Here is a 17,741-nt window from a genome sequence, read left to right as displayed (position 1 = left end):
CAGACCCAGAGTTCAGGCCACATGACTGACAGAAGCACCAACAACAAAAAACCCCAAATATATAAGTATACTATATATGTAAGTATGTAGTAGTAATACAGCATATAGAATATAGAATATATAAGTATATATATTATAGAAGTATATACGTATATATAAGTATATAGTATATATATGTGTATATATATATATATATATACACATGTGTGTGTGTATGTGTGTAGTGTAGCAAATCCAATAAAATAAAAGTTTGGATATCTACCTAAGCTCTTCCATTCCAACTTCATAACATATTTGAATAGAAAATGGCATAAATCTCCTGAAGGCATAAGTCTTTTTCCCTGGATAATGTATCTTTTTTTCTTTTTGTAATGTGGATTAATGTTTACAACACCTCTCTGATGTGGCAACTGCTCTTTATTGGTATTATATATGCATTACTTCCATTACACAGACAAAAAGAAAACATGCAGAGTATTTCAGCAAGTAGAACATTATTACAATATTCCATGTGGATAATAAAAATATTTAAAATGCACAAAATCATCTTAGATTTAATTAATATCTAATCAGTAGCTTAATGCTTTTCCTTCTCACTTTTGTGTGTGTGTGTATTTGTGTGCACGTGCTTGTGCGTGCATGCAGTCTTAGGGCTTGAACTCAGGGATAGTGGTGCTGTCCTGAGCTTTTTTGCTCAAGGCCCATGCTTTAACACTTGATTGACAGTTCCACTTCCAGCTTTTGTGTGGGTGGTTAATTGGAGACAAAAGTCTCAAGGACTGTCCTTCCCAGGCTGGCTTCAAACCTTGATCCTCAGATCTCAGCCTCAAGAGTAGCTAGAATTACAGTCCTCTGTCTTCTGGATAATTATGTATTTTTCAACAAATAACTTCCATTATCTATTAAAATGTAACCAAATTAATATTCTCAGAAATTAAGTAGGAGAGTCAACTAGAACAAAATGTGAGCCAATCATGGAAATTGAATTTGAAGGGAAAGTGTCAGTCTAGACTAGCAATAACACAAGGAGAGAGCACACAGATTTATTCAGATCAAATCAAGTGAAACACAGCCATGCAATATAGTCATCAGATTGTGCACAGGAGACATCCAGCTTTGATGATAATGGTGTGATTATTTTGTAGCCATATAGCCACCCTTCTATGGAGGACATTATTTATTCATTTGTATATTCATTTATCCAGCTCTTACCATCAGCCTGTCACACCCTGGGGATATGATCCTCTAAACATGAAAGCAAAGCCTGTACCCTAATAAAGCACAAAAACTTTGATGAAGCAGAGAACAATGAATAGGGATCATCTTTTGAAAAAGTTGTTTCCAAAAGGCATCAATGCTGTGAACCTCCACCAATGAAGTGATGTGCTGTTGGTGGCTGGAGGTGGGTTACTTTAGTCTGGGTCATCATGGAAGGTCTTTTCTAGGGACTGTAGGTGAGTACAGGACTTTTTCAAATTTGAGTGTGCCTACGAGCCTCCTGGGGACTTGTTAAACAGTAAATTCTAATGTGTAACTTAAGATTCTGCATTTCTAGCAAAATCCCAGGTGATGCTGATATGCCAGGCATCCAGACCATTCTTTTAATCATATGGACCTTAAATAAAATCAAATACGGTAAAAGAATTGGGTCAATAGCTCTCTTAGTGATACTCTGTCTCAGTGGTAGTCACATATTGGGGATATTACTGGAACGTGAGGAAGTAACTCTGACAGGTGATCATGGCCATTTCTAGCTGCAAGAGAGGCTAGGAAATTAAAAAACAAAAACAAAAATGAAAAAACAGAAAATGTAAGAAAAATTAGCTCCTAAATTCCCAGATTCTCTGAGCCAAATGAAATGTACATCTAATATTTAGTAAAGCTAATTTATTAGTACTATTATCTTTCCTCAAGGCCTTAGTCATAGGAAGAGGCAAACTTGTCAGTATACTTGATAATGACAACCTGCTGCTGCTTGATTTTTTTCTGTACAGAATATGATAGGACAAGCCACACACATAACCTTGGAATTGTCCAGACAAATTGGAAGTGCTTACTGTATAGAAATTGTAATTGGGATTCCTCTGTTCTGTGATAACTGATGATATTCTTCCCAACCAATGAATAACCCAGCATCAACCAATGTGGCAAAGCAAATGCAGAGCTCCCTTATAAGAAATCAACAATAATAATAGAATTGAGCCCCATGTCTGGAAAAAATGACACCTATTATTATACTCAACTGGCTTGAACGAAAAACAAAATTAGCATAATGAGTAAGCCACGGTGGAAAAAAATCTGAAAGGTTGAACACACATACTCAGAGTGGAAAGGAAAGGTACTTTATGCTGTTACATGGGTAAAATTCCTTTAACAAAATTAATTATTTAAGCAAGTATTTACTCAGCATCTATTATCTGCAGGTTACAGTAGGAAACACAAAGCCAGCTTCAGTGCCATAGTGATTTGGGAAAGAAGATGTATAGAAGTTTGATAGACTGGTACAAGGCGGGTGAGGTGAGGGAAGCAAGCTCCAGAGCTCAGGTGGTCTAAGAAAATCCCACTCACTAGACTATTCAGAGAAAAGATTTCCATGAGAAAAGATGGGTGACAGGAAAGCTCCAATTGAGGGCAAATTTGATCATGTAGACAGTGAGAAAAAAGGGTGAGAGGTTTATTAGCTAGAACAATCAGGCCAGTCTGGCTTGCCCAGACACTGCTAGGTTAAGAGGTGAAATGGTAGTGATAGTGATACAGTGGGTTGTGAGGAGCTTTAGCAGCTGATTCTTAAATAATTTGAACTTTAAAACCCTTAATGGGAGAAAAGAGTATGCCACAAAAAGATTCAATTGTGCCTCTTTAATTTTAATAATGCAATGGCCTCAAATGTCAGAAAGTTAATGAAATTTTATTATGGAAGCTGTCTGGTTTTAATTCTCAGCACTGTCTTGAAAAACCTAACAGTCTGAAAACTGCAGAATCCAATGGGAACATCTCTGTTTCCATCTGACTTAACTTCTGTACAACTTCTGGCTGTCTCTGTTGACTGATCACTGTTCCTTTCTATCTCTTAATGATTCCTCCTTGTGCTTCTTCCAGAGTTGCTAAGTTCACTTCTCTCTGATTGAAGGTTGCATAAAGCTGAAGAGCCAACATGTGATTGAACCAAAATTTGAGCTATGAGTGTGATAATACAAAGCACACTAACTTCATCCTGACATCTCTAAATGAGAATTCATTACTAGGTAGGAGCTAGGCCAGGAGAGTGGTACTCAATTGGTATTTGCTGAATTTAGTCCATCCACAATTCATCCATGTTTTCCCAATTTAAATAAAGCTCAACAATTTTGTCTATATAATTAGCTTTATTCAAATTTTGTCTATATAATTAGCTTTTATTCAATTAGTTTCAGTTAGTTTTAAATTTTTAATGCCCTCTGCACTTGTTTCATTTAGAAATGATCCCTTTTAAGCCCTGGGAAAGTTTTTCTCAATTTTTTCCCCTTAAAAAAAAAAAACCTGTGGCCGGAAACACTGCCTATTTTATTTTTAAATATATTTAAGTCTTAAGAAAAGAACCCCAAGTTGGTAAGATGACTGATACATTTTAATATCAAATTTGAGTCTATGTAATCAACTGATGAGAAGCATAAAAAACAGGATTCCATATCAAATTAACTCGATGAGTAATGATAGGTGTGAATCTGATACAGTATATATATTTTCTTTTTGTAAAGGAAGTAATATATGTATCAATCACTATGTGCATGTCTTACACACATACAAGTGAAAATACACAAGAGCAAATACAAAGGGTAGCTTGCATTCTGTGCTAATCTTCCTTGAATGAAATTCATTGATGCAGTCCTGGTTGTATTCCATCGTTTCTCAGCCCTTTCTTTAAATTGTGTTTTTCTCATTTTCAATTATCCAAATCAATGTATAAATAAATAATAAAATATTTAAAAAAAAGAAACCCATACAGGTCATGTCTTTTAAATAAATACTGTAGCCTGAGCTTATAGGAAATTAATTTACCTAACACAAACCTTATTTGCACCATTTAGATGAACTTCAGTGATGTCACGGGGTAAAGTCAGCTCAGTCCACTGAGTTTTCAGGTGCTATAATACAATTCTGCTCTGCTTACACAGTGACATTTTAATGATTTTCAAACACTTAACTTGAAGTTTAAAAAAATGCCGTGTTAATACCTTTCCTGTGAGATATGCCATCAGTTGGTGAATTTTAAGATGTTTTTTATATTATTAATAAAGGTTAGAGCCGGGCGCTGGTGGCTCAGGCCTGTAATCCTAGCTACTCAGGAGGCTGAGATCTGAGGATCGCGGTTCAAAGCCAGCCGGGGCAGGAGAGACCGTGAGACTCCTATCTCCAATAAAAACCACCAGAAAACCGGAAGTGGTGCTGTAGTTCAAGTGGTAGAGCACTTGCCTTGAGCTGAAGAGCTGAGGGACAGCGCCCAGGCCCAGAGTTCAAGCCCCACGACCGACAACAAAAAATAAAGGTTAGAAAAAATAATTGTTTTATAATAATGATGATTTACAATAGCTACTTTGGCTCTCTGAAAAGCCTATATGCTTTTAGGGGGCATATACAAGGTAGCAATAAGGGAAAAATGATTTTGAGGGTTTAGTATCTTATAGAAACAATAATTACACACAAAATAATCAGTTGATGAACAGTCTGTTTTATATATATATATATATATATATATATATATATATGAAATATACTATTAGATATTATAAAGCACAGGCTCAACATTTAGCAGCAACATTTTATTCTAACAACTATATGTAAATAACATTGTGCATTTGAAAGCTTTAAGGTACACTATCTTTAGATAAAAGTTAGTGTGTGTGTGTGTGTGTGTGTGTGTGTGTGTGTGTGTGTGTGTGTATGTGTGTGTGTGTACACGCGCCTACGTTGGTCCTATGGTTGGGTACTGTCCCTGAGCTTCTTCTGCTCAAGATTAGTACTCAACCACTTAACCACAGCTCCACTTTCTGTTTTTGGTGGATTTTCCTGCCCAAGCTAGCTTCAAATCCCCATCCTCAGATCTCAGCCTTCTGAGTAGTTAGGATTACAGGTGTAAACCACCAGCACCTGGCTCCAGATATGTCTTTTTAATTGCACCATTTTTGCTATCAAAAAATTTTGTTGGCTTAATAAAATGAGTTGGTACAAATCTTTATAGTGTGATAAACTGTTTTCATGCCCTCACTTTAGTAATGTAGGAAAATGAACATCTGCTTCCTGCTAAACATGTCTTGTATTTTCTTACAAAGACAAGAAAGTAAACACATGTGTTTCTCTGTGATTTTGGACTATGTACCAAATACTGACTTTCACAGTTATGAATATTTATCAGTTGCTGCGATTAAAAGGCAGTTTTTTCCCCTCCCAAGGTTTTGAGTAAACAATTTCAAAATGTTACCCCATCTGTCAATGTTTTCAGAAAACAGTACAAACCTTCTTTTTTATCTTCTGGAGTAATCTTCACTTTTGTATCTGTTATATCTTTGAAAGAAGCCAGAAAAAGAACCACATCTCCTTTCTCATTCTTTATAGGAACTATATCCAGTAGGCACCAAAATGGAGACCCTGCGATAGAAATAAAAGCATATATCAACCATTGTTTTCAACTTTTTCTATGAAATAATCATTAATAATAGAAAAAGCCCTCAATAATTTTTCTTCTATCCCACAGTTCTTCCATATTAAAAAAAAATCAGGATTTCTTTTTTCCAGTACTGGGGCTGAAACTCAGCCTCAGTGCTATCCCTGAGGTTTGTTGCTTATGGTGAGTGCTCTACCAGTTTCAGCCACAGCACCACTTCCAGTTTTCTGGTGGTTAATTGGAGATTAGAATCTCATAGACTTTCCTGCTCAGGATGGCTTCACACCAATCCTCAGATCTCAACCTCCTGAGTAGCTAGGATTACAGGTGTGAGCCACCAGCACCCAGCTCAGTTTTTCTATTCCGTAAATATCTATCCCATCTGCACATTTCTTGATTCTTAAGTAAAATAATTTCTTGAAAAGAGACCATATCTTAAATGAAATAATTTGTGTTGAGATATTACTGCTTACACCATTCAAATTATATTTCTTCTTTGCTGAAGAAACAATGCACATTATTTAAAAGAGGTTTTTCCAGACGTCATAGCATACAGGGTTTTGGGGTGCTTTAGATGTTTTTATTTTGGCACTACTGGGATTTGAACTCAGCACCTTGCAATTTTTAGATTCAAAAGGCTCTTAAATGAAGACACCTATTTTGCCTGCATTTGCTAGAAGCTTGAACAATTAAAAAAATCAATGAATACAGTAGAAGGATGAGGGGGGAGAGAAATAAATCCCATAGGTAGGTGGAGACTAGCAGGAGGAGTATGTGTTGGCAGGGAGGAAACGGTTTATTTCCAGCTATGAAAACAGAACAGGGAGACTTGGGGACGCTGTTTTGTACTGGAGAAGGGCAAAGAGTGTGACTGAAGGGGTAAAATTGATTGGAATACAATGTAAACAATATGGAGATGTAACAATGGAACCCTCCCCTATGGAATATATAAAGCCAATTAACATACCTTTAAAATAGAAGAAGATACCACCTGTGAGGGAGTGTACACAGCCACTTATTCTCATATATACTTGGCTGTTTTGAAATTAACACTTCCTTTACAATTTGTCAGCATAAAGATTATTCTTACCATATAACGTTGTGCATCACTATGAATGGGTGATTTAATTATTCACACCCAAATGGATGAACATTGCTAACATAATGTTGAGCAAAAGTAGCCAAACACTGAGAGTAGAATGAAATATGCATTTACTTATATAAACTACAAAAGCAGGCACAACTAATCTCTAGTGTTGAAAGTCAGATTAGTGTTTGCCTTTGAGGAAAGGGTAATGGAAGAACTTTGAGATGCTGTACAGGTTTCATCCTATGGTCTTCATGCTATTTACATTCAGATTTTGAAAAAAATCTACCTTTTCTATATGGATATTATATTTTTAGAGCAATAAGCAAATTAAATTCCATTTTTTGAAAAAAATGAATATTAAGACCCATATTTTATAAATATAGTCATCAAAGTGTCTTACATGAGGCTTATTGGAGTCAATATTTTTATCTATTACAAAATAAATATTTTAAAAATGTATGACATTTCCTTCACTGCATTATTTACTAGCAGGCCTTCTGGATAGAAATGTTGGAAGTTATGTAACAGTCATTTTAACTCAAAATTAAACTACTAATCTGTTCTTATACAGCTCATTAATTTTCCAATGGGGAAAAAGAGTTCAATGCTATAAGGTATTTTTCTTATTTGTAATTATGTATGTGTGTTTGTGTAATATGTTAATTGAACAAACTGTCATTGTGATATTTCTATATATGCATATAATGTACTTTAATTGCATTCACTCCATGTTATTCTTTCTTAATCCCTTTATCACAATTCTTAATGTTTCATTATTCTATTTTCATACATAAATATGATGGTACTTCAATCATACTCACATACATTTCCTTCTTATTTGGGAATTAACTTCAAAGTCAAGGTGGAAGACAAAAATAAAGTAAAAAGTGTTTTGTTTTGTTTTGTTTGGGGGGGGGGGTCCAGTCGTGGGACCTGAACTCTGGGCCTGGGCGCTGTCCCTCAGCTCTTCAGCTCAAGGCTAGCGCTCTACCACTTGAGCCACAGCGCCACTTCTGGTTTTTTTTCTTTTTGTTTATGTGGGGCTGGGGAATCGAACCCAGGGCCTCATGCATGCAAGGCAAGCGCTCTACCACTGGGCCACCTTCCTCGCCCTGTTTTTGATAGTTTAACTTGTGTTATATATACTGTATTTGAATCATAACTTCCAGTACAGGTGACATATCCCAGGTGTGATGTCTACTCTTTCTCCTTTATGCAATTGAGTACTGCATACAGCACCTGATTGATATTTAGAAGCCATTTGTGAGGAGCATAGTATTTTATTTAAGCTGTTATATTTTGAGACATGTGGATGACTTCACACACAACAGACATGTCTATGGTGTGTTGCTATCATAATCCATCATGGATTATCCTAAGTATCATGAAGTATGCATGGAACATAACATACCTACATAGTGAAGGATGCCTGCTTATGCATATGGTTTGAGATATGATTTCCTCCTTACTCTTTTGTCTCAGAACTGTATTTTCCTCTTTCATTAATTGACTCTGAATTCTACAACATCAAACAAGCCATGTGACAGTGGGGAAGCCAATTATGCTGTTTGGAGCGTGGTTTCCACCATTATAACATTCTCATATCTATATCTAGAGGTGGATTTGGTAAACAAAACAAGTTGACAGAACAAACCAGGTCTACTGAATATCCAGGAACCTCATGAAAGAGCCTTATCTCTGATTAACCACTGCTCTCCCTGCCATCATCCTAAATTTTACCTCTGACCACCTTATCAAATTGGGATTTTTTTCATTAATGCTATTGTTATGGCAAAAAAAAAAACAAAAGCAATCAGGTCAAACTAAACTAACAATCAGATCCTATAGAAGTAACAGAGGAGGATACAGGGAATGGCATAGATCTAGCATTTCGTTCATATTTTTAGTGCATCTGGTGGCCAATTACCTTGGGAAAATGTCACCAAATCATTACAGAGTCTATTATTTTTTCCTGAAAGTCCCTCTTACCTACACTCTCAGACAAGCATCATTACTGTCTTGCGGAGCCTTTGCCCAAGTGCACCAAGGTATTTTGCAAGAAAGGAAAAGTACAAAATGATGTGAAAGCTAAGGAAATAGCAACCAACCTGGAAATATGCTCTAATCAGCTCCTTATGCACAGCCATCATTTCACATTATGTTCTGAGAGAGCTGAAAGTTTACTTTGAAAATTGTCTTTTAAATTATGAGACGTGATCTTTGACATTTTGTAAATTCAGTAAGACTTCATTAATGTGGGTCTCTTTATTCACAATTTATAATGATTTGGCATAAACTAAGACCATGTCTATCTTTATAGGTCCTACATGACTAAAAGCATTCAAGTTTTTAGCAAAACTTCAACTTTCTATTTGTAATAAGTACATGTGACCCTCGTTTTAAAAATTATGACAGTATAAGAAACATATAGAACTATTTCTTTTCTACCCTTTCCTCACTCCCTTCTCTCCCTCTCCCCTTTTCCTTCCACTTCCCCTTCCCTTCTTTCTCCCTATCCTTCCTTCCTTCCCCCCTTTTCTTCTTCCTTTCCCTCCTCCCTTCCCTCTTTCTTCTCCTGCACTTCCCTTTCCTCGTCCTCTCCTTCCCTTCTTTCCCTCCTTCTCTCCATCACTTCCTTCCATCCTTCCCTCCTTCCCTCCCTTCCTTTCTTCTTTCCTCCCTTCCTCTCTTCCTCCCTTCCTTCACTTCTATCTTTCCTTCTGCTGCTGTTACAGATTCATCCACATCAAATGCCTTGACAAATTTTGAGTACCTCTAAAAGTTGGAAAGTAAAGCATATTGCAGTTGTAGCTCTTCTAGGGAGAATAAATAACCAAAAGCTCCCAACACAAGATCATTCACACTTAGCTAGTTCATTTGTCCTATCTTTTCCTTTCCTAAATCTCTCCAAGAAGGCTTCCACACTAGCTATTGGACAATATCTTGGAAAAATATCTTGGACAATCTTGGAAAAATCTAATTATTCAAAGCTACTCAACAGCGTATGGCTTTTCTTCATTTACTTAATGGCACAAAGGTGACCAACTTCAGTCAAGAGCAATTCAATCCCAGTGTAATAAACCTCTAATAGACTTTTCATAGAATTTGCACAGTCCTTCAACTTTGAATAAAGAGATGTGAGTGATTCTTAAGAGAAGGGTTACAGAACAGAAATCTTGTGTCAGATTTAACTCCTCTGTATATAGCAACAGTAATCACCATGTAGGTCTGGGAGTGCCAAAACAAAGATCTGCCAGTATTTAGGTTAATAACACCTTTAATTTCCAAGGATAAATACAATTGATGGAGAAAAATAAAACCACATAGGGTTTTTACCATACATGGTAAAGTGTACTTGAGGAGTCAAATAAATAGTTACAAAGGAACTTAAACTAGTGGAAGGTTCCACAATCCATTTTGTATTTGTCAGAAGGCAGAGATTAATAATAAGGTGTCTACTCTGACTATCAGGTCTTCTAACTCAATACAAGCAGGTACTGACATGAAGAATGCTGAGGTTGAGGGGTCTTATTCTCTGCAATGACTGCAGTATCATGACAGGGTTTTTTTCCCCTCAAAACACCATATCACCAATTGTTTATTATCCTCAACAAGATCTGGAATGCATGTCATTTTTTATCATCTTTAAGTGGTTGTACAAAGGAGTTGTCATTCCACAAAGTAGTTTATCAATACCACGCATCTTGATCATTGTCATACCTTGGCAGGACCTCTTGTTTGTTTTTGAAATTTTGGCAACTACAAATGGAATGCCTTCATTGTTAGCAGCATTGTGCCATATGACCTAACCATTATCAGATGTTTCTCATGTTTCACAGGAAGTCTAATGGATTCTGTTCTCACTGGTGTTACTTCTGCAATGATATCAAGAGAAGCTGGCCAACTTTAGATATTAGTCCAAGAATGCATGTTGGGGACGAAGTGGGAAAGGGATTCAGATGTGTGAACAAAGTCGTTGTCAGTGGCAGTGGCAGCTGGGTGACAGGACACCTGCATTGGAAGCGGAAAGGAGTGTGGGCATTGCTAGGAGTCCCCACACCACACTGGCCCTCATGGTTCTCGATCACACTTCCTGAAGCTGTGTCCTGCTTTCTAGTACTTCTCATTTTCCAAAATTTTCCTCCTGCTTCTAGTCTTCCTGCCATGTTGCTTCCAATAAATTTTGAATCTATAGGGTCCTGATTAAAGTCACCCAATATCTTTTAATGCTTGTGTAAATTATTAGTATGACATTCCAGACTCTTTTCGGCCTGAGGGGTTCTGTGTCCAATAGACAACAAGAGAAAACAAGGGCTGGATAGATAGTGGGAAGAGATAACTAAAGGAAGCATTACATTAAAAACCAGGGGAAAGTTCCAGGGCTGCAATGGAGATTCTAGTATACATATATATAATACATATACAATATAATATGTGTATATATTGTTGTAAAGGTGAGGTACAATGGGGTTAGTTACATAAACTGGGTAATGAGTACATTTCTTTTTGAACAATGTCACCCCTCCCCTCACTCTCCCAGTTTTTCTCTCTCATTCCCACCCACAAGTTATATAGTTCATTTTCAACATAGTGTCCAGTGAGTACACTGCTGCATCTGCACCTTTTTCTCACCCTTTCTGTGCCCCATTTTACCCTTCCCAAAGCAGATAAACTCACAAATAAGTCAAAAGCTATAGAAAATAAAAACAGCAACAAAGAATAAAACAACTCATTCCCATTTCTTGGAGTTCATTTTGATTACTATTTATTATGATCATATACACATAGCTACTGAGTCTTTGTGATTCTCTCTCACTGTGTAAATGTCTAGAGAGCTGTATAATTTATTGTGTCCTGGTATATTTTTATCTTTTACCACATTCTAGCTATCACAAAATGAGGGAAGCCATGAAGCCTGTATTCTTTGAGTCTGACTTAGTTTGCTTTAACTAATGAAGATTCTTGTATCTTCACTGGTATCCTCTGCTAAGGATGATATTAATGATTCCCTAGTAAAGTATCAGATAAAGGATTCATTGTTCTGTTATGAACACCTCTCTGTGGACTTGTTTAATATAGTCTGTACAGGTTGTAAGCTTTTTCTCAGTACCCATTAATTTGACTTTCAGTGGAAACCCTTCCTCTAAATGCCCCCAGGACACCAATGGACCAAAATGAATGGGAACCCCAGCTTTTCTGTAGCAGGGTTGGGTAGAATGGCTTAGACAGGAGATGAACTGGAGCTGAACGAGCTGGAGATCTTTGAGAACAGGACAGAGGCTACGAATAACCTTCATTTCAATGTTGAATGGAAAACAAGGGCCTCAGAAAGCAGTGTGTTTGAAATTTCTTTCTGTGAAAATAAAAATGGAGCTAGGATGAAGCACAGTGGTAGAAAACTGGCTGCATGCACAAAGCTCTGGTTTGAACCTCAGAACAACAACAACAACAAAAAGGAACAGCAGAACACATATAAAATATTAATATTGATTGAAGGTGCAATTGTAATTCATTCTCATTTCTTTCCAAACATCTCTACGGTTAGATTTTTTTCAAATATATGTAAAGAATACAAGTGAAATTCTGATAAGTCTAGAGATTTGAGATTGAAGTGGTTTAATTGGAATTGGTTCAAGATTGGCACAACAAGAGGTCCTATTTCTGGGGAGATCACTATTTAAGACATTAGCCATGATTTAAAAGAGAACTTCAAACATAGTCCACTTTAATCATTGTTAAAAGTTTTATGTTAAAAAGCAAAAGATTTATATGGTCTGAGAGAAACCAGAGTACTGTTGGTGGGAGTGTAAACTTGTTCAACCACTCTGGAAAGCAGTATGGAGATCCCTCCAAAGACTAAACATAAAGCTCCCCTATGACCCAATAATCACACTTCTGGGCATTCACTCAAATGACCACAAACAAGGCCATACTAAAGCTACTAGCACAACCATATTCACTGCAGCATTATTTACCATCACTAAGATATAGAATGAACCCAGATGCCCCTCAGATGAATGGATCGAGAATATGTGCATATATACACAATGGAATTCTATGCTTCCAACAGAAAGACTGTCATCATCCCACTCATAAGGAAATGTAAAGACTTGGAAAAAATCATATTAAGTGAAGTAAGCCCGATCCAAAGAAACAGACTCCATGGTTTCGCTCATTTGTAATAATTAGTATGTCTACAATAGTCCTAGAAGAGGATCACAATAGCTCAATAGCTATGTACATATGATCACATAAGATGATGCTAAGTGAAATGAACTCCAAGATATGGAAACAAGAGGTTTTCTTTGTTGTTTTTAAGTGTACTACGTGAAGTTATTTCTTTTTTCTTTCTGTTTTTTCTTTTTTGTTCCCCTTTGGTTTATCCCTTATTGTGACTGTATTTGATTTTGGTGTCCTGTGTATTGTATAAGCATTTATCTGAAATAGAGAAGGGAAGAGGAACAACAAAATGGTGAGACAAAAGGACAAAAGGTGAACCATGCAACAGTGATGCTCAAAAGACAATATGTGGGAAATGAACTTTACAACTTGTGGGGAGGCACTGGGCGGGATGCGGAGGGGAGCAAAAGTGGGAGAATAATGAGGACGGGATAACAAGGTTCGAGAAGAAATGTACTCACTACCTTACATATGTAACTCTAACCTCTCTGTACTTCACCTAGATAATAAATTAAATTTAAAAAGAAGTATTAGGTTAAGTCAGAATATCTCTAAAAAGTGATCAGAGAAGGAGGAAAGGAAGAAGGGAGGAAAGGAAAAGAAAATCAAGTGATACTGAACTGATTTGTATGAAAGAAGGTTTCTCTTTCTGTTTGCTCCAAGTTTACTTTCTTTAAGAAAGAATATATGGGCTGGGAAGATGGCTCAGTGGTAGAGTGCTTGCCTTGCATGCGTGAGGCCCTGGGTTCGATTCCTCAGCCCCACATAAACAGAAAAGGCCAGAAGTAGCACTGTGGCTCAAGTGGTAGAGCACTAGCCTTGAGCTGAAAAACTGAGGGACAGCACCCAGGCCCAGAGTTCAGGCCCCATGACAGACAAAAAAAAAGAAGAAGAATATATTAGGGCTGGTAATGTGGCTTAGTGACAGAGTGCTTGCCTAGCATGCATGCTTCTAGAATGTAGTCAATTTGATTTATATGATAAACAAGGAGAATTCTTGCCTATCATTAAAAGGATTGCCGATGGAAATACAGAACCAGCTGGGATTAGTTTAGAGTAGAAAGCTGAAAAATTAAGTGTTGCTCAATAATCAGTCCAGAAGAAGAGCTCACGCAATATAGGGCACACAGAGAATTGCTGGTAAGACCTGTCATTAGCTAAGCATCTACTATGTGATCTATACTCTGTATCATATCTAAACTCACCACTGGTCAGTGATGACCCACACTTGGAACCATACTTAAGAGTTGTAGAAATTGAAGTATGTGTCAATTTTTTTTCAGGTTTAACAGCCAGCCAATGTCAAAGACTAGAATTTACACACAAGTATGAGTTTGATTCTCTAATTTATTTTACTATAATAGTTTTGGAATGACACTATTCTGTGAACAATTGAGTTTCATTTTCATTCATTCTCTTTTCTTACAGGGCTTTAAAATTTTTCCTGTTGTAAAAGAAAAAGTGGGACAAAGGGTGAGTTAATGCAGCATTGATATTCGCCAGACACTCTGAAGATTACAACTTGTCGGGGGAGGAAGGGTGGAATGATGAGGTTGGGGATGGCATTGTTCCAAAAGAAATGTACTCAGTATCTGAAGTATGTAACTGTAACCCCTCTGTACATCACCCTTAATAAAAAAGAAGAGGAAAGATAAAAGCTGAAGAAAGGTCTTTGGATAATCCACAAATCTCACTTTCAGCCCCCGAAAGAATATAACCTCTTTTTGAAATGAAGGTTCACCATTTCAGTTTAGGACTGGAACTTACACTTTGTTAAGGTACTTGTGCTTTTCAATTTCAAAATTTGTTTGTGTATCCAATGGTCAACTAGAATTAGAAAAACACTAGTGGTGACTTCCATCTCCAGATAAGAAAGAGGGAGTATAGGAATACAAACATCATGATTATAGTCTCCAAGTATAGGTGCGTCTTTTGACAACATTCATGGGCTTGAGCAGTAACCAAGCTTCTGCTTTATTCTTTTAGGAAGCTCCTGAAATTGTGTTTGGTGAACCCTGGCAGCTCTGTGTAGGGCCCACAGAAACATCTCTTAACCTCATGACTAAGACTGGAAATAATAAATGGCCTTGAGCCTTCATCAAGGTCTGAACTATGGGCAGAAGTGATTGATACTTGTGAAAAACCAGAAAAAAACAGGTCTAATTTGGCAGGTTGGTGGTTTCATGATTGCTACTTCTGTCTGAAGATAGGCACTAAAATTAACTCATTTCCCTTGATACTTGATTTTAAGAAAACAATTTAAGATTTCATCAAACTAGTGGTTGTTCCATGAAAAAGACCTTGATTTAAATGAGAATCTGAGGACTAGATTAACCTTCTTCAATTGCACAAGGCTTTAGTTAAAGGAATCTATAGCCTTTTTTAGGGCAATGGTAACAATTGTTGGTAGTAATAAACACTTGTATTGCCTACATGAACTCAGCATGGTGCCTGGAACCAGCATTCTGGGAAAACCTAGTTTAGGACCCAAATGAAAATATTTTTATGACAAGAAATTGGACAGAAAGTTGTTAGTATATTCATCAGGGAAACCATTGTTCTGCTTGTTTGGATATGTAAGTAAATAAAATAGAATAGAGCTTTGCTTATGCCCTGAAAGAACTTACTTCTTGAGTCACAACCCTAGTCCAAAATGAAAGTAGAGTGCCTGTTTAGCAAGCACAAGGTCCTGAGTACTCCCCAGTACTCCCCCCCCCAAAAAAAAACCAACACAAAACAAAATTAAAACAGCAACAACACTACATTCTCTTTTAAAGAGTAAATAACAAACTATACCTGTGACAGATAAGTCCAAAGATCTTAAAATGCTACAGAAAAATGAAAAATAAGGGAGAGAGTAATGGGAACCATTATAACCCAAGGACTACATCTGCATACATGAAGATAGAATAAGAAACCCGTTATTTTTAGAAAAGAGGTGGGGATAAGAAGAAAGTGATAAGATACATTCCAGATACATTATTTGTTTTTATGGAACCATCCCAAGAAAAATCTCTCTGATCTCTCTGTATAATTAATATATTCTAATAAAAAAGAAAGAATAGTAGAGCAGGATGAGTGTACAAGAAGAAAAGGTAGGACTTTATGACAATTCTCAAACTGTTTATGAAAGTGTTCTTAATATTGCTTCTGAATATTGATAAGTTACCAGTGTACTATTTCAGGCCCATTTAGATATAAACCATGAGAAGACTATGATGAAGGTTTGAGATCAAAAAAGGAGAGAAGGAAGAAATGTTGGACCAAGTGCTTTGAGTCACAGGGCAGATCTCAGTTGAGCAAGGCCATCAGGAGACATTGGGCTGAGGAACAGGGTTGACCTTACCTGCATCACTCATTCATTGATTGGAAGTATTCCATGGCAAGTTTGGCTCTGTGCCAACAGAGTGAGGTGTTTTATAACATAGCAATTGTGACTATCAGCCAACTATCTTCTATAAATGGATGGATGAGTGACACTTCTCATAGTTGCCTCACTGGTATAGATAAGAACTCATTTTTCTCAGAGTACCATCCAGGACTTCTTTTTCTATCGTACCTCCAAATGATTAGGAACCAAACCTCTCCTCTTTATGTGGCCTTCACGGAACCATCCATCCCACCTGACTAAAACTTCAGGGCAAATAAGCCATGCTAGATCAATCAGTTTTTTCCTTACTAGATCATCAAAGGAAGAGAAATCTTTACCATTGTTCCTGCTATCTAGACCTCACACACAAAAAGCCTTCTTGCCTTTTTCATTACTTTCTTTGCTTCTGTAAGTTATATGATCATATGTTCTCAATAAATTATTATTTTACCTAATAATCAGAATCAATTTATGTTACTAACAAAGAATCCCACCTAACAGTGTTATATTTAGAAATAGAGACTCAAGATGCATTGGGGAAAATATGGAGCCAAGATGCCATTTTATGTGGCCAAGTCCTGGACTTTTCCATCTGAGTATCCTCATCTGTTATTTTTACATTTTCAACATACTTACATACTTGATTTAAAGCTACTTTTCATGGCTAAGAGATTTTAAAAGGTTAGGATTAAGATCTGTGAAGTTGTTCATATATTTCTAAAAAGCTGCATAAAGGAATTTGGCTGCATAGATAATGTTTTGATTCTTTTTTTTTTTGGTTGGTTGTGGGGCTCGAACTCAGGGCCTGAACACTGTCCCTGAGCATTTTGCTCAATGCTAGCACTCTATCACTTTGAATCACAGCACCACTTACAGTTTTCTAGTGGTTAATTTGAGGTAAGAATCCCATGGACTTTCCTGCCTGGGCTGGCTTTGAACCTCAATCCTTGGATCTCAGCCTCCTGAGTAGCTAGGATTACAGGTGTGAGCCACTGGCAGCCAGCAACATTTTGATTATTTCACTATGAAAATTATCAGGTACAACTCTGACTCAGTACTAACATTTGTGAAAGCAGTGAGGTAGGACAAGAATTTATTATAATAGATTATGTCTTTATGTATGAGATAGTTTATAATTTTAGTGAAGGAAACACATATCACACAAACACTTTGAAAAATAGAGAATTTAGCATTTCCTTGAAAAGTTCATTTACTATCAAATTGAAACTGGCAAGGACACTTTAGTTTGCTGGAGCTAGAAAAAGCCTTAGAGATGATGAGATGGAATTCTTTAGAGTAAAGAAGAAAAGCCTGAGTTTAGAGTAGTTCAGTAAACTGTATGGGTCAGAGATTAATTACTGGATAACTTGGGATGAGGTAGTTTTCCTATAACTCAGGTTCATGAGTAGTCTGCTATATTTCTTCAGACATTAAAAACAAGTAATAAAGGAATTATTATG

At 36.7% G+C, this 17,741-nt stretch overlaps 1 protein-coding gene across 1 annotated transcript in view; it reads right to left on the bottom strand.

Annotated features, from left to right (window-relative positions):
* The window catches only part of Kcnh8 (potassium voltage-gated channel subfamily H member 8), a 390,818-nt gene that overhangs the window by 228,348 nt on the left and 144,729 nt on the right, over window positions 1–17,741 (bottom strand). The window contains exon 3 of the mRNA XM_070018387.1: window positions 5,494–5,625. Within this exon, the coding sequence (XP_069874488.1) occupies window positions 5,494–5,625 (132 nt within the window). The remainder of the gene's footprint in view (window positions 1–5,493; window positions 5,626–17,741) is intronic.

Source organism: Dipodomys merriami, unplaced genomic scaffold (genome assembly GCF_024711535.1).
Source record: "Dipodomys merriami isolate MVZ:Mamm:240054 unplaced genomic scaffold, mDipMer1.0.p SCAF_13, whole genome shotgun sequence".
Taxonomy (NCBI): domain Eukaryota; kingdom Metazoa; phylum Chordata; class Mammalia; order Rodentia; family Heteromyidae; genus Dipodomys; species Dipodomys merriami.
The sequence above is the reverse complement of the archived record's forward strand: the minus strand, read 5'-3'. Positions and strand labels throughout refer to the sequence as shown.